This window comes from Brassica napus, chromosome C7, assembly GCF_020379485.1.
Source record: "Brassica napus cultivar Da-Ae chromosome C7, Da-Ae, whole genome shotgun sequence".
Lineage (NCBI taxonomy): Eukaryota > Viridiplantae > Streptophyta > Magnoliopsida > Brassicales > Brassicaceae > Brassica > Brassica napus.
The window spans coordinates 42,701,650-42,721,269 of NC_063450.1; the positions used below are offsets into that span (position 1 = coordinate 42,701,650).

The following is a 19,620-nucleotide window of genomic DNA, read 5'->3' on the forward strand; positions in this document are numbered from 1 at the left end:
TGCAAATTCTTGTGATATATGCTTTGAATGATCACAAGAATTATTTTGTTAAATCTGTCTCCCCTTTTTACTTGGTTAAACAAAATCAAATTATATATGCATACACATAAGTGAGAAAACCAAAAGAAGATTGTATAAAAGGAATGATTCTTTGTACACTCGAAACAGCAAATTTGAGATTTTGTCTTTCGAACAAACAGAGAGAGCCTGCTCACAATATACAAAAACAAATCTTTTTTTTTTCTTTCGTCTCATTGATATAACTCTTTACAAAAACTAGTGAAAACATGTTCACTTGCCTAAACTCAGTCTGCGTCTTCCATCTCTGGTTGGTCGCTGCGGCTGCGAACTCACGGTGTTAGGAGGTCTCTTGCTTGGTGCTGGTATCAGCGATGGAATTAAACTTCTGCCACAGGAAAAGACAAAGGTTCCTCATCAAGTCAACAACAGAAAAATATACTACAAACAGTCAATAACATTTTATAGATGTATTACCTGGTTTCTGAGACTTTGGTCGTTTTTGGCTTAATTTTCTTTGGTTTGGGGTTTGCTGAACTTTGTTTATTAGAAACTCTGGGCACATTCACTTGAACGTTCAGTCGCCACATCAAATCAGAATCTGAGCAGTCGCTTGCTACGCCATCAGATTCGTTATCTGTAATACTCTGCACTTCGAAATCTTGTTTCCCACCGTTTCTGTCATTTTAAAAGATGTTAGATCAACAATAATAAGGTTTAGATAAAGATATAAAGTAGGAAAATGGTTTTTGGCTAAGTGGAATGTAAGTAACATACAGTTGTTGAGGAGTCATTGACTGGTAGAATTTATCCGGGGAAAGTAAATTATCATCTTGATTCAACTCTGTGTGCTTATCTATCCACTCCCCTGACTTAAATTCTCTATCCTCTTCGTTTGTGTCGAGAGTTTGCCTCGGCCAAGACGGAATAGAAGACTTCATTAGCTCATGGAGATCTAAGCTGTGTCTTCTTGAAGATGCAGTATCACTAAAAGCCTGCATATAATATACACAAATGTCATGAATTGTTGAGCAACTTTGTTGAAACAAAGCATACATACCTCTGGTCCACTTAGATCCATAACTTGGGGCCTAAGGTTGCTTGGTGCGTTTCCCATGGTAGGAAGTTTGGGTCGAAAGACAGGAGTTTCAAGTGATCTTCTTCTCGATATTCTCTGGTTTTGTGGTGGAGCGGTTGGTTGTGCCTCGTTACCATTACCATTTCCTTTCCTCGCTAGAGCCATTTTAAGATTAGCAATCTGAAATCCCCGATAACATAATCATATCAGTGACACGATACTAATGGCCAAGATGAACGAAAACAGCAAATATGGTCTTAGTGTATTAGACCTGTTCTTTAAGCTCCTTGACCTCTGAGTTATCTTTGTTCACACGAGCAGCGCCTAGCTCAACACTCCCTACTCGTTCAGCAAACTTCAGAGTGCTAATAGTTTCTCCAACAGTTTCAGCTTCTGGACTAACGTGGACAAACATAAGCGTCTTGGCTGATCCTCCTGATATAACATACAAACAGAAGTTGCGATGAAAATAAGTATATGTTTTGTATAAGATCCGAGTGCGAGTATATACACATACACAAATGCAACGAGTTATGAGGATTTTGAGAATTTTACCGAGGGAGTCCTGCAGCAGCTGGGTGAGTTTACTGTTTCTGTAAGGCACGTGAGAATTCTTCTGGGAAAGTGAAGAGATAACATCTCCAAGAGCCGAAAGGGACTTGTTGATGTGTTGAGCCTCCTTCAGCCTGTCTCCAGTCACCTCGGACTTGTCCACTCTCTCGCTTCCTGCAAGATCAACCAGATGCATAGAACCATGGAGGATAGCACCGGACGTGAGGTCTCTGCCTTGAACATGAACAGTGACACAGCTGCCAAAAATAAAAAGAATACTGGGGTTAGAACGAGTTATGCAACGGAGTACTCAGGAAAGAATAAAAGGAAAACCAAACCTGTGAGATCGACTACTTCTATCATTCATGGCTGTAGAGCTCACTGCACGGTTCATTTGTCCCACATCCATCAGCTGTATAACGTCAGCCGTCGATGAGACAGGCACTAGATTTGCTTCCGGAACGTTAATTCCATTGTGCGAGTTGTTTCTGATTTCCAACGTAATCAAGAGTTAAGGATCAACAAAATCAAAATATCTCATAGTTCTTGAAAGATGACTAAACAGTAAAGCTAAATCGAAAGGATATCTTTTAGTCTGGCCATCTGTGGCAAGTAGATCTCTGACTTGCTCGTTGTAAATTTCAAGCATCTGAACCGATATTTCGTAGCTGGTCGTGTCTTTTCTTTGATCCGATAAGAGAAACAGGTCTGCTAGGGCCCTATAGTTCACACCTAGGCTTTCTTCAGTCAGTTCCTTAGGCCCTGACTAGAATAGTTCGGAAATTTAGGAATTTGGTGTTGTAGAAAGATTCCAAAAACTCCATAGCATATTGAATCAACAACAATCTAATCATCTACGAATGATCGCACGACAAGTATAGTAGCAGCTATTACCATGGTAAAAGTTTTCCCAGACCCGGTTTGGCCGTAAGCAAAGATGCAGACATTGTAGCCATCAAGAACCGACCGTACCAAAGGCTGCATGTCTGAAAACACTTCCTCTGAAGAACCAAGGATTCATTTCACTAATGTTATTCACAGATAAACAGACTCAAATAAACATTATAGGACCATAAAATTAAGGCCTTCTATAACCTTGTGTTGCGGAAGGACCAAAGACTTTGTTGAACATGAATGGTTTGTGTCCTTCTTTCCCATACTTTGATGGCACTCTGATCGTGATAGTCCCTTCTTCTATGTTTTCCACGGTACTCAAACTAGTTGGTTGGCCGGGCATGAATGGCCTAACCCGACAGTACACCCGTATGTTTCCTAAGAAATACCAAGTGTGAGGTCTTTACGCAGATAAAGGGACTAAAAGGAACTGATTCAAGATCCTACAAGTTTACTGACACAAATCATTTTGTTCTGTGAAGTTACCTTTTAGGTCCTGCACTAGGTTGTACAATTTGCGGTTCTCTTCAAGAACTCTTTTGTATCCCGTAGCCGCGTAAGCTAAACCGTTCAAATGCGTGCCTGTGTGACAGCCCAAAACGATGACACGTTATGTTTTCACTAAATAAACTTGAGGGCTGAACAAGGACATATCAAGAACATGATCTGAGTTGACACCTAGGTGAAGAAAGTCTTCTTGATACTTCTTCTGCAGTAGTTTCATTCCCGTTTTCGTAGTGTATAAAGTTTGCTTCAATTCCTGCAGGCATTTAAACAAAACTCAAGCTCCTTCTAACTTGTGAAAGCTATACTGGGAATAGAAGATACAAAAAGCATCCATTTTCACAATATGGTGTTAAATCTCTGAAAGCCATAAAGTGGCAACACAATGGAAGTACCTGAATGTGCTTTTCTTGATTTAGAAGAATTTCCTGTTCTTCATAGTGTTCAGAATTTATACTTTGAATCTTTTCTTCTACGACCTGTGACGGACTATTGTCTTCTGCTTCCTCATGTTCTCTGATGTCACTCTGCTGAGACTGTACCACTGTCTCGCAAGATGAATCATCTTCTGGAATATGCTTTGAACTTGATTTCATCTGAAAAGAAAAATTAAAAGGCAGTTTCATAACATCAACGAGACAGATTAAAAACTTGGACTGACAGAACTTTTCCACTCCAACGAAAATAACATCATGATTGACCTCACTTGCCCTCACCATTTCATTTTGGATTGACAACCGCTGTTGGATTTCTTCCATAACTTTGTGCAACACAGACTCTACAACCTGAGCAGGTTAAAGTAGAAAAGAAATCAGAATTTCCGATAACAATTTGCGAAATAGCATCTACTAGTCTTGCTAACAATTGCTGAGCCTAAGATTAAAGCTAGATAAACATCAGCTCAGTTTAATCTCCTAAGAAGATTGAACAGATCAATTCCAAGAAGAAAGCGTTCAATCAACAAAGACAACTGCAATAAACTAAAAAGATGAGTTCTTACCCTTGGAATATCTTCATGCTTTCTTTCTGAGATAAATGAGCGAACAAGCGCGTTGATAGACCTAGAATCACCCTGCAAAGTAAAACAGAGATACTTTTGTCAACAACAACCACAAACTACGCCATAAAAACCAGCATTTCCACTTTTCACTCACTTCTTGCCCAACATCAGAACACGCAGGTTGATCAGTCGATGGATGAGTTCTCGACATGGAGCTCATGAAGGGCTCTGAGCTTTTTCTCAGAAATGGTTTTCTGGATCCGAAATTATTCTTCATGTTGGATCCATACCTAAACGGACCGGTTCCACCTTTCAATTTCCACTCGCTGTAAGATTTAAGTGCAAGTATGCAGTTCACTATCCTTATAGACTTTCCTCCCTGAAAAGAAAATATAAATTACAACAAATCAATGATGGAAAAGCTACTCGTCTGCATCTTCTTCAAGACTTCACTATTTTCTACCTTCTCCATGTCAGAAGCTTCAAATGATGGCAACCCCAATTCCTCTACAGCAACTAGAAAGTTCCTGATGTTTTCAAAGTACTGGAAAGCACAGAGTGCAGCTCCATCTGCAACATCATCAGGCGCTTCAACAACCTGTAAGAAGATGCTTTTAATCGATTCTCCACATAAATCAACACAATCTTTCAAAGTAGAGCGATCTGAGCTATACATCATCTATAAACCCAAATTTCATCTATGTCAAGAATTTTAACCTTTGAGACGGATCCAGGACTAACTTTGTTAAGAACATTGCAAAGCACGATCCCACTTCGCAACCCAAGCCTAAAATCTTCTTCTGAAGGCTCAGCGGGAAAATCTCTACCACCAGAAACTCCGATCATTTCTTTAAGCCACCCGGCAGCTTCGTATCTTCTTAGAGCTACACAACAAAGATTCATAGAGACTTAAAAAATTTCGATGTGCGCCTAGAGGATCTCTCTAAACAAAGGCAATTCCATCGCTTAAACTCAAAAAGTTATTATGAATCAACGAATTTAACCAGATAGATCCTATTCTCCATAAAATTCAGCAACCACGCTCCAGATTTTAATAACAAAATTGGACGATGAAGGATCTAACGAAAACACACACGATAAGGTCGGTGAGAAACTCACAAGATTCCTCGACTCTCCGGGGAACCAACAACCCAGCGTCGCTTGATCGGCTGCTATGCTGTTGAAGAACATCTTCCACGATGGATACTACTGAAAACGAAACATCATTCATCTCCGATGTCGTCGTCGCCATCTGCAGGGGATGCTTCGAAGCGATGGATAGTTTTCGTGAGAATGGTGATGGCTGTTTGTTTAAGGGGAGGAGAATCTTATGTGAGGAAGAGAGAAAATTGCGGTTTATATAAAAAGGATCGCGACGGAGGAAGAGAAGAGAAGGGTCTCTCTCTCTCTCTCTTTTGAAATGTAAATTTTCCCTCACTTTCTCGCTCACACTTTCTCACCCCTTTTTTCTCGCTTTCTTTTCGATTAAAAAAATAAAAATAAAAATCTAGCGGACGGGGAGAAAGAGGCGCTACACCCTCCGAACCTGTCCTCCAAACCTCCCGCTTCGGTTTCTTTCCTTCTAGGCTATTTTTTTTTCTTCCATATCAAACATTAGACGACTACATTATCGTAGATATATTTTATTTTTCAAACCACAGAAAGTATATAGTATATTAGAATTTTTGAAAAATTGTTAGGGTACTATTAATGGATATGAAATTATAAATGTATAAATAATATCATATACAATTCTATTTAATACATTTCATTTTATTACAAGTTACCTATTTCTCTATCATTTTAACACTCATTGAATAAACAAGCACTAAATACTGCTGGATAAATCAAATCAAATCAAATGATATGTTAACTTCCATTAGTTATGGTGGTGTGTTGTCAATATCTAGTTTCTGATTATATTTCTTATTTCCTTCTTCAATCAATTACCCTTACTTAGTTCAAGATCTTCTCTTGATTGTCTTAAAGGCTCCCACTTAGATGGATAATTCTCTATATATATTGTTTCCTATAGAATAGTTTATGTCCTTTTTTTTATGGAGAATTTAATGTTGTAATTCTACTACATGGTTATGGTTGTGTAGGTGTTGATTGGTAAAGTGTTTTTAAAGTGATGTATGCCAAAATAATTTCTAAAGTTAATTTTTTTCTAATAATGTTTTATAAATAGTTTCTAAACTACAAATTTTCTTTTCTATTGTTTTTGCTGTAGAAACAAATATATCTAAATACTTATTTTAGATTTAGAAAACTTATATGCACATCATTAAATATTTTCAAACCTATGGTCAAAATCTCACAGCAAAAATATTTATATTGTCACATCAGAAAAATCTACAATTTTAATTATTAAAATCATCAATTTGCATTTCTTTAACATTGCATCTTTGATCGTCGATTTAAGCTAATTATGGAGATCGATAAATATATATATATATATTTAGCTATGGCTGCGTTGTTTTACTTTTAATGTCTTTTTGATATGTTTGGAAATGTCTGACTGTAAGATACTGTCTAATGCATTTACACATTTATATAGCTAAGCATTAACGGTTGGAAGTATATTAAAAGCAGTAATATATATTCTCCAATGTAGGCCATTTTAGATCATAAAATCTTTTTAGTGATTTTGCATGGGAAGTATATTTTATTGCTATATATATCCTGAATTTTTATTGGGTGAATTGGTTTAAAACCCTAAAAAAATGAAAATACCAATGATGTGACTAGTTTGTGTCTATGGAGAAAGGTATAATATTGTGAGATTTAGGGTATTTGGTTAATTAGGGTAAAAGTCTAGTTTATGGGGTGCAATTTCTCATTTGATGAACATGTTGAAAATCAGAAATTTCTTGTTAAATTCGGATATTCATTTTCAATCGGGTAAGGGGAAAAAAGATGATGATGTCCTGAACGCCGTTTTCCTATTATTCAAACCGGACGGAGCTTGGGATCCGATCCAAAAACGGCGCGCATGTTCCGATCCACTGTCTACATGGTAAAAATCGTAATTAAATTATATCGATGGTTTAGCTTAATCAATTAAGGATTAAATAATTACATGGGCCGAAAATTGAATGGCCCACTTTAAAAAGTAGCCCAGAACACATGCTGGCTAAAGTGAGGATTAGGCACGCAAGTTCCGGATCAAAAAGCACACATCAATTTCTGAACCTCCACATTGTTTTCATGATCTACAAATCTAACCCTACTTTCATCGTATTTAAATAGTCAGAATTTATAATAATTAAAAAAAAACTTTGAGAAGTGAACAGGACCCCTTTGCTAAACACACCAACCTGTAAAAGTATTAACTTTGCTTGGATAGTTCTTTTGATAATATATGCATGTAGATTAGTATTGTGTATGGTACGACGTGTGTATGCGCTACGGTGGTCCAATTCAATGGATCTTAATAATAAATGGCTAACTGGGACCATTATCATAATTTAGTAACATTAAGACGGTTATTAGCTTTCTCGAGGGGAGCTTAATTAATAGATTTATTTAACGTTAAACTGTCAAGTGTCAAGTGGAAGAAATCATTTCATTTGCTTCCTAATCAGTAGGAAACACAGACCAGACATCACTTTCAGTCGTTTTTCTTTTCACAGATGACTTGTTTACTATAATACATAGATACTCTTTTCAACAAAATGTATTATATTGAGCTTAATGGAGTGACATGATGCATCAACGATACTAGTATAAACTCCACACATACATATTCTTTTCAATGATAAACTTTAAAGTTATGGAGCATAAATAACTGATTTAGGATATTAATCCAACAACCAGTTCTTAAAATGTGAAATAAATCGATTGAATTTGGTGCACAAAAAAACATGGATTGAACTGATATTGAGATCAACATAATAACAATCAATGGTCTGACCAAAAATAGATAATAACAAGCACGCTGAACAATTAACATAATTAATAGATAATTAATCCTGTCGGCGGAACACGACAAAAGAGGTTTCATGATATGATTTGATGTACTTGAAACACTCTTTTGATTTGTGAGGGCTTTGGAGCGCGGGGTCCTCAAGTGTATACTTTGGAACATTTAAAATAGCAAACAAGGGTCTACTACTGTCCCTCCCGACCTAAACACTTCGGCCTTGGATAGATGTGGTATAACATTGTCAGATCATAACAGCGATTGTTGTGATGATAGCAACTAAGTATATGATATTGACTTTTGGATTGTAAGTGTGGGTTTTAATTTCTTTCTTCTTATAGTTTCTAATTCTTAGATAATGGTTAAGGAAATTTAAAAACACGCAATATTTTAGATGTTAGTCCAACCCCACAGCCTTTAAAAGCTGATTGGATGGGAAATGTTTATGATAACATGTACACACAAAAATTATATGAAAGTCCATTATCTTGTCTTAATATATTATGAATACATCATTTGCAAAAAAAAAAAAAACTAAGAAAACATTTTTCACCAAGAAAAAACGAAATGCTGAGACGTTAGGACTAATACACCAGCGAATACTATTAATTAAGCACTAACTTTTTTGTACTTTTGTATATCTGTTTTCAAGCAAAACTGATTTTTATCCATGCATCTATACTATTAAAGCAGGATCCTATTGTCTTTTTTACCTTAGTCTGTCATTTCTTTACTAACACTGCATGTTTCATTAAGACCAATCAAGTAATATTAATAACACATCTATATTGGACCATTTTTTTCGGATCCAGTCCACTATCCACATCAGATCTCTCTTGGGCCATTTGGGCCGATTAAGAAATCAGATCAAATTCTCACATTTTTTTTCTTTTGGTATATTGAGTCCAAGTTCAAATAATTTTTTTTCAACTATTCTTAATTTTTTTTCTTTTCTTAATATAATTTAAGCATTCATAAAAAAATAGTTTTTTCATTGAAAAGTATAAATCTTTATTAAAAGTATATAATTATTTTTATTAAAAATATTAACCACATAATAAAATTAATTTATCAGAGTTATACCAACTTAATTCATTAAAAAAATAAAGTTTAATTTTTTAAACATAAATAGTCATTTAAAATGAAACACGATAAAGAAAGATAAAAAGTTTAAGTCTTTTATAAAATAAAACACAAATATATGAAATATGACATTTATTAAATATTTTTCAATTGAAAAAAAAAGAAAAAAAAAAAGGAAAAAAATATGCGCTTTGAAAGCGCGGATCAAAATCTAGTATAGTTTAAAAAAAAACTTGATAGATTATGGTCTAGTTAGTGGTGGATATGATTGAGATTTCACTGGACTAGCTGGCATTTTCTTCAGAACTTTTTTTTATGTAATTTGCCTGATTATTTTTAGATGTTTAGTATATTATATCTCTAGGATTAGCAATGTCTCCCTTAGCTAAGGAAAATAGAGCACGAGGCGTATATGAAATATGACATTTATTAAATATTTTTCAATTGAAAAAAAAAGGAAAAAAAAATCCGCGCTTTGAAAGCGCGGATCAAAATCTAGTATAGTTTAAAAAAAAAACTTGATAGATTATGGTCTAGTTAGTGGTGGATATGATTGAGATTTCACTGGACTAGCTGGCATTTTCTTCAGAACTTTTTTTTATGTAATTTGCCTGATTATTTTTAGATGTTTAGTATATTATATCTCTAGGATTAGCAATGTCTCCCTTAGCTAAGGAAAATAGAGCACGAGGCGTATTATTTTACTATCCATTAAAGTTTGACTTAATAGAAAGATTTTTTTGACGAAAAATATGGTGAATCACTTATGAACCTGAACAATATATGAGGCCTTACACCAGTCCATATATATAATATCTATGATCTCTAAGAACAATATATGAGGCCTTACACCAGTCCATATATATAATATCTTATGAACCTGAACAAAATGATTTAATAGAATGATTACTAACCCCTAAATCTATACAACTGTCTGAATTTTCTAGTTAATGGTATGACAATATATTGTAGTGTCTTTCTTTTATGGGCCGGCTGATATGAAAGTACAAGCGGTGCGACCGTCCCGGGTCCAAACCCGTGTCCCTCCATAACTTGATAGTTAAGGAGCAATATTTTTATATATACACATTTTTATATAGAAAATTTTAAATATTCATTAAATTTGGTTAAAAGAGACCCTAAAATATTGTACTTGTATATAATTTGTTTTATCAACTTTTTTATAAAGATATTAATGTAATTTTTTAACATATATTTAAATTTTAAATAAACATGAACATTAAAAATTAATTATTTTTTTTGCCCAGAGGTTCAAATAAATGTTAAGGGGTTCAAATAAATGTTGAGTCGGCCCTGCTTTTCTTCGTAATGTTTGGTGGGAGGATTTAGTGGAAGTTTCAATGCAAGTATCTACATCTAACATGTCTTTAAAGTGATATTAGATGTTCCATCCATTGGCTCTTTCAGGTCATTTTCACTTCAAGAAGCAAGAGCATTAGTGGTTAATGGTTTGATCGATTAGCTGTGTTTGTTTTGGGTTTGCTGCTTATTCACTTAAATGGGCCTGTAGCATGTAGCCCATGATTGCAATAATACCCAACCATTTTGCCGTTTCAAGCTTGTGGCGAGTGTGTGAATTGTCCCACATCGCTTACACCTAGAACGAATGACTCGTGATGGAGAGTATAAGAAGAAAAGTGGAGTGAACAACCAAATCACTTACCTGGACGGGGTCGACTCATGATCAAGAAGATGAGTGGCCTAGGCTAGTGACCTCCATTGCACTTTGAGGAGGGGCGCTTAGCCTAAGGTCTCCCCAAGTGGGAGAGCCTGCGTCATTATTTGTGGCAGAGGGAGCCTGCGTTCGCGCGGCTCCTACCATCCATGCAGTTTTGAATCTTTGTTAAATAGAAGTCATTGGCAAAACCCTAAGTTTGAGATTAATATACGCAGAAAAGTGTCAATAATTGAATTTTTCGTGGACATACTAAATCCACTATCCCACATTGGAAACATATAACAAAAGAAAGCGGCTTTCGTTGTAATAATCATCCTAATCCATGTAGATAAGCATAAGCTTCTTCAAGTATACTCTTTATCATCTTTTTGTGTGTGTCTGTGCTTGAGATTCTCTAAGCGAGCTATTATAATATGTTCTCCTTGCTTCTTTACTCGTTAAGTAGTAGAATACTGATTCGAACAACAACAAATAGTCTTCAATAAGTAATCATACACACAATACTGGTAGCCCTTACCATCCATTGTTAGATTTTAAACTTTTTATCAATCTGTCACACAAATGTGTTGTAATTCCCTTGTATAACGAAAACTTTGGTAAATATTAATTCTGTGAAGACTTGAGAAGAATTATATATATGCAGAGAGATATGTATTTTACAAATTATCACAAATTCAAGTTAGTAATCTTTCTAAATTAAAGTCTTTTTTTGAATATAACATATACATAACATCATTTTTTGTTGAGAATCAAATAAATGATTTTTTTGAAGAACAAGGAATATTTCATTATGAATGGAAAGATAAAACCCTTTTAAATTCCGAAATAAATCAATGGAAAAACTGGTTACGAAGTCATTCTCAATATAATTTACCTCATATTGCATGGACTAGATTAGTAACCCAAAAATGGAAAAAAAAATAAACCAAGACTCTCTAGTTCTAAATCCAAGTTTAAACAAAGTGGATTCATACGATTTTTTTTTTTTTATAATTACAAAAAACAAAATTTTTGTGAGGCTAACTCATTTTTCAATCCAAAACATAAACAGAATTTCAAAAAGGATTCTATATATAATCTTTTTTGCTACAAATCTATTCATTCTACAGAATTTTTTTTTGATATGTCTACATGCCTAGAAATTTTTTTAATCTCTTGTTTCTAGAAAAATATAATATTCGGAGTATAGGGAAAATTTGGCATAGAAAATATTTGGATTGGAGAATTCTCAACTTTTGGTTTAGAAAAAAAGTAAATATTAAGCTTGATACTAAGAGTAAAAAAAAATATCATACACACAATGCTGGTAGCCCTTACCATCCATTGTTAGATTTTAAACTTTTTATCAATCTGTCACACAACTGTGTTGTAATTCCCTTGTATAACGAAAACTTTGGTAAATATTAATTCTGTGAGGACTTGAGAAGAATTATATATATGCAGAGAGATAATAACTGATTTGGTTGGAGAAAATCCACGCTCCCACATCGGAAGTGTATATCAAGTAGGTTGGTTTTGTCTGGACTATAAAAGAAAGAGGTGTTCCATGGTAGAAACTCATCTTTGCGCTTGGGGCAATGACGCAGCTAATGAGGTATTAACCGAGGCGCGTCTATTGCTGGTTGAAAACTATTTCCAAACCCCCTCATTGTTCCTAGGCTTGACCTAGGTCTTTGAGAATTTCTGGAAGGACTCCCTTCGGGGTAAAGTCCTGCAATCTTTACAGTTCAAGTTTTGTTTCTTAGCCTATATATTAAAGGCATTTTGTCGGCATCTTTGCTTAAAGTGAAAAAGATGTTTTATAATGTACAAACACCAATAATCCATACGAAGCTATACTGAATCTTAAGAACATAACTCAGTGCTATTAACTGATAAAAAAACGTACATTTTGTTATTGTTCCATTTTTCCAAGTCGCTGAATGATCTGACAATAGTAGAGAGTTACTGGAATATTTGAATGTTTCTCTGTTTATACTCCAGCTGAAAGAGATTGATTTTCAATAATAGACCTAGACCAGTCAAGACATGAATCATCAGAGCACAGCAAAACTGCAATTTGTATTTTCAAATAAAGAAAATTCAGGTCACAAGAGGCAATAGCTATAAACTTATAAGTTGTTTGGTAACAGAGGGATCAGCTATAAATTTCACGAAGGCTCATAAAAACCAAGTAATATGTGAGATTTTATTGATCGAAAATAAATTTTGGATCCACAGCAATACGAAATAAAGGATGACTAAAGTACAGGCGATAACCAAGTTGTGATTGTCCAGAAATGCTCAAACACGTAATAACCGAGCCTATAGTACCAGCCCATGTATATTGTCTTAAAGAAAAACTGCGTCAGAGCGAGAAACTTGCTAACAGATAGTCCCACATCGGTTACGCGTAGAAAGAAGGACTCGCTAAAAAGAGTATAAGAAGGGAAGTGGAGTGAACAAGCAAATCACTTACCTGGACAGGGTCAACTCGTGATCAAGAAGATGAGTGGCCTAGGCTAGTGACCTCCATTGCACTAAGGAGGGGTGCTTAGCTTAAGGTCTCCCCAAGAGGGAGAGCCTGTGTCATTATTTGTGGCAGAGGGAGCCTGCGTTCGCGCGGCTCCTACCATCTATTATCATTCCTTAATCATTGTTAGCTGCATTCCCAAGTTTGACACATCATACCTAAGGATCATAGATGAGTGCTTGAGGAGACGATGGTAAGGCTCTCTTCTGGATAGAGTTGACATTTGTTTTTTTTTTCAGGCCTTGTCCAAACAATAAAGTCCTCTTTACATAAAAGAACATGAAGAAACTATACTGAAGATTTTAAGAACAGAATATGTAAATGAAATACATACATTTCTCCTGCGGTTGTTTTCTTACAGACAAATCGAGTGTTCGTTCACTAGAGAAAGTATGTGTTCAATAACATATAAATAATACTCATTATTCATGTCTCTCTTGACTCTTACAAAGCTCACTAACATTATTCTGGTTATCCCTGAACCCTTCCCCATATCACTTGTTGAGAACAAACAACAACTCCGTTACAAATTTTTTTCTTCCAATGGCTGAATGATCTAATAACCGTAGAGAAGTTCTATTTTCTCCTTTATAATCCATCATCAAGAATCGTAGAGCAGAAAATCCCTTGAACAAACTCGCTCTGTTTCAACTTTTCTCTGTGATCCTCTGCTGAAAGCGACTTCTTCTCAACCTTCCTGTAAAAATTCACCACAAGACAAAGAATCATGAGAGGGCTACGCAGTGAGAATATCCATATCCTGTTCTAATCAATCTGAGGATGAGGAAGCAATACCGTTCAGGCAAACTCTGATTCGATGCCTTCTTGGCAGAACTTGTCTCTCCATATAAACCTGACTCAGAAATGAAAAGTTCATCTGCCATTGGCGTGATGAACGAAGACAGCAAAGGGTCAGCAGCTATAGTGGCAGACGAAGGAGGCACAACGCGCGAGGTTCCTTCAAACAAGCTCTGAAAGTTTCCATCAGGAAACTCTCTCTTCAAGATGGATAGCATGGACTGAGCCCCGCCTCTTCTTGCTTTCCTTTTCCTCGTCGTCACGTAATATTTTCGTTAAGGAATGAATGAAACACACTCATCTTGAGGAATCACATAAAGCAAAAATAATGGTTTTAAGGAAAAGAAAGAATCAAAAAAGGATATCTTGAACATGTTTGCATGCTGAAGTGTTATATGAGCAACCATATCGGAACTCACTTTCACCGCACAAACGGGGCACACCTGCAAGGAGACAGAAAAAAAGAGTCAATCTCCACCAGGATTCAAACGCAAGAACCTATTATAGCAACTGTCCTGACAACAAACAAGGGTTACTTTCACTAAACAAAGAACCGTGGTCTGCCTAATCTACCCATAATCATTGTGATGAAGCATTAATAAGATCCACATGAGAGAAAAAAGGGTTGGTTACAGAATAGAGTAATATGGAAGAAATATATTTACCCCATTAATTGTGTTCATAGGATGATCTTCGTCTATGTGGCAGCAGAGAGAGACGATATCAAAGTAGTCAGAGCAGAAGGGGCAAGCATACTCCTCCCTGAAGTCATCTTCTCCCTCTATCTCCTCAAACCCCAAGAAATTATCTGCGTTTTCATTTAAAAAAAAAATCGGTCAGATACAATTTACAAATGGTGAAAGAACAGAAACAGAGCTAAGAAAAAAAATAAATAGGACTACTAAAAACGCGTTCCATTCTTGTGTGTTACAATATGGCGACAAATATTAAATCGTGATTAGAAGTAACATCCAGATATGTAATAAAGGATGGAAACAACAGCAGAGTAGCAATCCATAATAACCTCTCCTGTCAAATATGTTTCAGGTTTGAACAAGTTTTTGAATTTCTTATTGGTTAAACAAGAATCAAAGCTTCAAAATTCTAAGAAGTTCATAACGAAACCCAAGAACAAACTCTAGGTATAAACTAGCACACACGCTTAATAATGCCTCAAAGACAGAAACTTTGCCTTCTCAGACCCAACGAATAAAACAAATTCAACATCACAAACATTGAACAATTAAACGAAATAACAGAGTTCACTAAGTCATTGATTCTATCCGCAAATGATCGAGATAATCGCAACAATATCATCTCTGTCTCATTCGTACACCCTTTAAATTAAGACAACAATAATCAAATCTCAAAAAAAAAAGAAACCGACTCACCAGATCGGGACAAGAAATCGAGCTGGTATCTCCTTGAAGCCGATGCGAGACGATCAGTCCACGAATCGGAATCCATTTTTTTCTCAATCGAAAACCAAAGATTCCCACTTTTCAACAAATCAATTAAAACCGAAGAATCCAGAAAGAGATCAGAAAACAATTAATCCCTGGGGGAAATTGATTCTGGATGAAGATTATACGGATATTCAGATTCAGTAATCGAAAAGATTCCGGCGAGATGCAAAGAAGACGACGACGACGACGATTCTGTCGGTTTTCCGGAATTTGTCTTCCTTTTTTTTTAAAAAAAAAATATTCTTTGGATAGAGAGTGAGAGACATATAAGAGACAGAGATGACTTCTGATGTAATAATTACATAAAAAGTTTGGGTTATTACATGTAATTTACTAATTTAATTACTTTTTTTTTTTTTTTCCAATCTTTCGTTTTCAACAGCCCGCACGAATGCATGCCGTTCAAACCTTTTACCCGCCGTGTATTTCCTTTTTGAAATATAAATCTGGCACGATTTTCCTTTGACTAAACGTCATGCTGTTAGTAGCTCTGTATGGTATGTGTTAGGTGATGTTTATTTACTCAGCGAGATAAATCCACATGCAAAAATGTTCGTTGAATGTAGTTAAATAATACATTCAGATTGAACAAAAAAAAATCATCAGAATAGAAATCTTCTATTAGTTCAGTTGAAATTGTCTAAAACAATTAACCGAATCTTCACAAATATCCAGATGTACCTGATCAGTACCGGCTCACCCACATGGGCGGGCAGTGCGACCGTCCTGAACCAATGATATTAGGGGTCTAGCTTTTTTTTTTTAAACAAAAATTTCAAACAAAAAAAATCAGAATTTGTTAAGAACAAAAATAAATATACATGTAGTGCTGATTTTTATTTATTTATATGTTTTCATTTCTAAATTTAATAACATTTTAAATAATATAATTTTCAAAAATCATATTTTTTATGTTCAAATAAAAAAAAGTCATGCTAGAATTGTATTTTAAACTATTAAAGGAATAGAAGGTCTAATTTTTTTTTGTCCAAAATGGTCTTTATAAACACCATGAACCGCCCATGTACCTGATTCAGTCTAAAATGATATTTCATCCGTTTCAGTTTAATTGTCGTTGTAAAATTAAAATTTTTTTTTCAAAATAAGTGTTGTTTCATAATTTTAATCAGAATTTGTTGACTTTATATTTTTTATATTTTTCAATTGGTTAATATGTGATTAGATGTATTGGCAACGATGTTTTATTTAGTAAATATATAAAATTAAATATTTTCTTAAAATTAAATATTTTCTTAATCTTTGTACAAAATTAAATATTTTCTTAATCTTTGTGCTCAAGTTTAAAACGACAATTAAAATGAAACGAAAAGAGTAAACGATAAAAATGATTCTTGTTACACATGATCCTAGCCCTGAAACATTCGACCATTTATTCTGAGTTTATCAGTTTATCACTTATGGATTCGAACTTAAGGTTTTGCCCAAAAATTAAAGACTATTATTAATTGATTTACTTTGAGTTTGGAGAAAGTACTTAAACAAACTAATCTTGTGACCTGTGATTAGTTAGGGATTGCTCATATTGAAGCAGGAAACCTTATAACTGTTTTTGTATTGAATGCCTTATGACTTTGTGAAATTACATATGTTTTTCCACTTAATTTATCCAACGATAAATTAAATAATAGGTTACATGCCTGAGATTTCTCCGGAGTTACATACACTATATAGAGAAACAATAGAATCAGAGATCAATATTAAAAAAAAAGAAGCCTAATAAGAGATCAATGTTTCTAAAAATGATTCAGGCCTTCTTGTTCTTTGCCATGGCAGCAATAAGGTCGGATGTGGTGTAAGAGCGGAGGACAAGATCAGAGAGTGAGAGCTTGAGATCAATGGTTAGTCTCTGAAACACCTGAGACAAGAGTAACACATCTGACAATGCTCTGTGAGCGTCACCATCCCTTGTAAGATTGTAGTAATCCCCTAGTGCTGATAATGACGCTTTTGGCTTCACTGTTGCGTCTGCCAAAAAGAAGAAGAAACCATTTCTGGTTTATCAGAGACCAAACCAACCAATATAGTATACAATGCTGACAAGCAGAGACCAAGGAACATTACCTACAGACTTCATGCTCTCTCTAGCGAGTGGGAGCGAGTCAAAGAACAGCCAGTTATGAGGAATCTCGTAAGAGCAACGGTTGAACTCGTTGATCAAGAACTGAAAATCAAATGTTTTGCCGTTATGTGCAACAATCATCACATAGCCACCAGGCTTCTGTCTACTCTGAACATACCGTAGAAATATCGGTATCATCTCCTCCATTCTACCAAACAGAACAACAAATAAATAACCACACAAACTCAAAGATTGTATATAAAGACAGATCTTGTATATATACCTTGGAACCTCAGGTCTACAAACCATATCATTCCTGATCCCATGGATACTTGCATTCAATATAGGAACACCAGGGTTAATCAGACTTTGAAACGTGCTGTTCTCACCACCAGCTAGATCCTGAGCTGCGATTTCGATAATCCTCTCCTTCACCCTGTGCAACCCTGTCGTCTCGAGATCAGAGACTATAACAGTGAGGAGACTAGACAGATCTTTGTTTTCCGCAAGACGCTGCTGAAGGTTTCCAAAAGGCTGTTGTTGTTGTATCTTGGCCGTGCTCTCTGCATCTACTATCCTGGTGACAGGAACCGCTCCTCCCAGGACGCTGCTCTTGGTGTTGCTCCTGCCTCCTTGTGTAGTTGTACTCACGTTACGCCTGACCCATCTGCTCTTGCTATTAACCGAGGAGGATCTGATATCAAGCAGCTTTGGGGTTGAGTTGTTTTTGAACCAGCCGTGGACACGTTCACAGTAAGAGCTTCCTACGAATAGGTTGGTTCTGAATCTAGAGACTTGCGAGATTGAAATACACATCTCTTTCTTTCGTTTCTCTCCCCTTTAAGTTAAGATCAATAATCAAAACAACAATGTTCCTGAAGAAGACTGCCTGTAGATCCAGAGAATGAACATTAAAAACAGAAAAGTTAATAGCTTTCGAGTTATAGAGACAGATAATGATAGAATGTTACAAACCAAACACAACCGAACACAGTTTACTCAATGTTAAACCAAAAGTCATGATTTTTAAAACTTCAATCTGAACAAAATTCAATAAAAAGAATCGTAATTTACAATCAATAGACACGAAAGTGGCGAACTTTATTAACGACGAAAGTAAATCGAACAGTGTTTTTTTCTTCTAATCTACGTGCGTTCGATTCCTCATCGAAGAAGAGGATCGTAAAGGAGCGAAATTTATGCAATGTTTAAGAATCTAAATCTGACCCAGAAGGAGGAAAGAGAAGATACTTGCCTGGTGTAATGAAAACTCGCATCTGCACGGAATTGAGATGTTTTGAGATTCGACTGTGTTTATAGAAAGAGAGATAGAGAGAGAGAGAGCGAAATGGTGGAGATTGAAGTAAACCCGAGAGGAAGACCCGTTTATTTCGGATCTTTGACCCGATCCGAGTTGGTTTTAGCTAGGAGGGAGGGTCATACATGGTTTCCACTTTTGGAAAATGTCCATGCTACTTCGGCCACTTGAGTTGGTACATTGTGAAAAAAATAGTCTTTAGATTAATCATTAAAATTATGATAGTTTAATACCAAACAGATCTGAGTCAAAACATTAAACATTTATGTAATACGCTCACTAAAGGTCTAAAACATTTAAATTATGATTAGTAAATCATCGACTTATTACAGGAATCTTTTATGTTTTTAATATCTACGAAAGAAAAGAATATTCCAATTTTTTAAAGGAAAAACATCCCAGCAAGTCACTTGGTTCAACTTGCGTATATGACCCTTCTTGTATATTAAAACATTTATTACAAACTTGATTCATGTGTAATTTTTTTTTTAAATTGACCTAATAAATTTATTATTAAAAATTTATGTTACATTTATCGTATTAATTGTTTTATCATTTATCTTCAAATTAATGTCACCTAAAATCTCACACTATCAACTCATCTTTTATTAATTGTGATCATTTCGCTTTACTATATAAAAAATCAATGACACGTATCTCATAGACCAGATTTATTATAAATAACCATACATT

General features: G+C 35.2%; 3 protein-coding genes and 3 non-coding genes across 8 annotated transcripts; 3 read left to right on the forward strand and 3 right to left on the reverse strand.

Annotated features, from left to right (window-relative positions):
- Positions 1–115: 115 nt before the first annotated feature.
- LOC106348700 (kinesin-like protein KIN-14G) lies at positions 116–5,508 on the reverse strand. The gene is made up of 19 exons (XM_013788491.3): positions 5,166–5,508; positions 4,764–4,930; positions 4,510–4,644; positions 4,201–4,425; positions 4,047–4,118; positions 3,763–3,831; positions 3,442–3,642; positions 3,221–3,302; positions 3,029–3,124; positions 2,744–2,920; positions 2,543–2,649; positions 2,236–2,414; positions 1,987–2,148; positions 1,652–1,905; positions 1,368–1,531; positions 1,079–1,276; positions 796–1,013; positions 496–696; positions 116–406 (listed from the first exon to the last, which is right to left on the reverse strand). The coding sequence occupies exons 1-19, from the start codon at positions 5,296–5,298 to the stop codon at positions 292–294; spliced, it is 2,955 nt and encodes a 984-aa protein (XP_013643945.2). The 5' UTR covers positions 5,299–5,508; the 3' UTR covers positions 116–291.
- Positions 5,509–10,730: 5,222 nt separating this feature from the next.
- On the forward strand, positions 10,731–10,894 carry LOC125590913. Its single transcript, XR_007326913.1, has one exon. It is a non-coding gene; the product is annotated as a U1 spliceosomal RNA (small nuclear RNA).
- Positions 10,895–12,312: 1,418 nt separating this feature from the next.
- Positions 12,313–12,464, forward strand: LOC125591003. Its single transcript, XR_007326994.1, has one exon. It is a non-coding gene; the product is annotated as a U4 spliceosomal RNA (small nuclear RNA).
- A 739-nt stretch (positions 12,465–13,203) lies between these two features.
- On the forward strand, positions 13,204–13,365 carry LOC125590890. Its single transcript, XR_007326892.1, has one exon. It is a non-coding gene; the product is annotated as a U1 spliceosomal RNA (small nuclear RNA).
- A 216-nt stretch (positions 13,366–13,581) lies between these two features.
- On the reverse strand, positions 13,582–15,828 carry LOC106348704 (protein DEHYDRATION-INDUCED 19 homolog 6-like). The gene is made up of 5 exons (XM_013788497.3): positions 15,455–15,828; positions 14,729–14,871; positions 14,429–14,506; positions 14,061–14,326; positions 13,582–13,962 (listed from the first exon to the last, which is right to left on the reverse strand). Exons 1-5 carry the CDS (start codon positions 15,528–15,530, stop codon positions 13,854–13,856), a joined length of 672 nt encoding a protein of 223 aa, XP_013643951.1. The 5' UTR covers positions 15,531–15,828; the 3' UTR covers positions 13,582–13,853.
- A 1,244-nt stretch (positions 15,829–17,072) lies between these two features.
- On the reverse strand, positions 17,073–19,097 carry LOC106348703 (exonuclease DPD1, chloroplastic/mitochondrial). 3 transcript variants are annotated; one of them, XM_013788496.3, is made up of 4 exons: positions 18,865–19,097; positions 17,893–18,498; positions 17,612–17,817; positions 17,073–17,515 (listed from the first exon to the last, which is right to left on the reverse strand). In XM_013788496.3, the coding sequence occupies exons 2-4, from the start codon at positions 18,423–18,425 to the stop codon at positions 17,295–17,297; spliced, it is 960 nt and encodes a 319-aa protein (XP_013643950.1). In that variant the 5' UTR covers positions 18,426–18,498; positions 18,865–19,097; the 3' UTR covers positions 17,073–17,294. The 3 variants fall into 3 exon arrangements, with proteins under 3 accessions (XP_013643950.1, XP_013643949.1, XP_048617883.1); XM_013788495.3 differs by lacking the exon at positions 18,865–19,097 and adding an exon at positions 18,684–18,813; XM_048761926.1 differs by lacking the exon at positions 18,865–19,097 and adding an exon at positions 18,585–18,773.
- Between the last annotated feature and the right edge of the window lie 523 nt (positions 19,098–19,620).

Coding starts and splice junctions, on each gene's coding strand:
- LOC106348700 (XM_013788491.3), bottom strand. CDS start 5,298: ATGGCGACGACGACATCGGAGATGAATGATGTTTCGTTTTCAGTAGTA. Junction 4,931..5,165: donor CCGGAGAGTCGAGGAATCTT/GTGAGTTTCTCA, acceptor TTTGTTGTGTAG/CTCTAAGAAGATACGAAGCT. Junction 1,906..1,986: donor AGAAGTAGTCGATCTCACAG/GTTTGGTTTTCC, acceptor TATTTTTGGCAG/CTGTGTCACTGTTCATGTTC.
- LOC106348704 (XM_013788497.3), bottom strand. CDS start 15,530: ATGGATTCCGATTCGTGGACTGATCGTCTCGCATCGGCTTCAAGGAGA. Junction 14,507..14,728: donor CTATGAACACAATTAATGGG/GTAAATATATTT, acceptor GTCTCCTTGCAG/GTGTGCCCCGTTTGTGCGGT. Junction 13,963..14,060: donor AATCAGAGTTTGCCTGAACG/GTATTGCTTCCT, acceptor GAATTTTTACAG/GAAGGTTGAGAAGAAGTCGC.
- LOC106348703 (XM_013788496.3), bottom strand. CDS start 18,425: ATGTGTATTTCAATCTCGCAAGTCTCTAGATTCAGAACCAACCTATTC. Junction 17,818..17,892: donor TGTAGACCTGAGGTTCCAAG/GTATATATACAA, acceptor TCTGTTTGGTAG/AATGGAGGAGATGATACCGA. Junction 17,516..17,611: donor AGAGAGCATGAAGTCTGTAG/GTAATGTTCCTT, acceptor TCTTTTTGGCAG/ACGCAACAGTGAAGCCAAAA.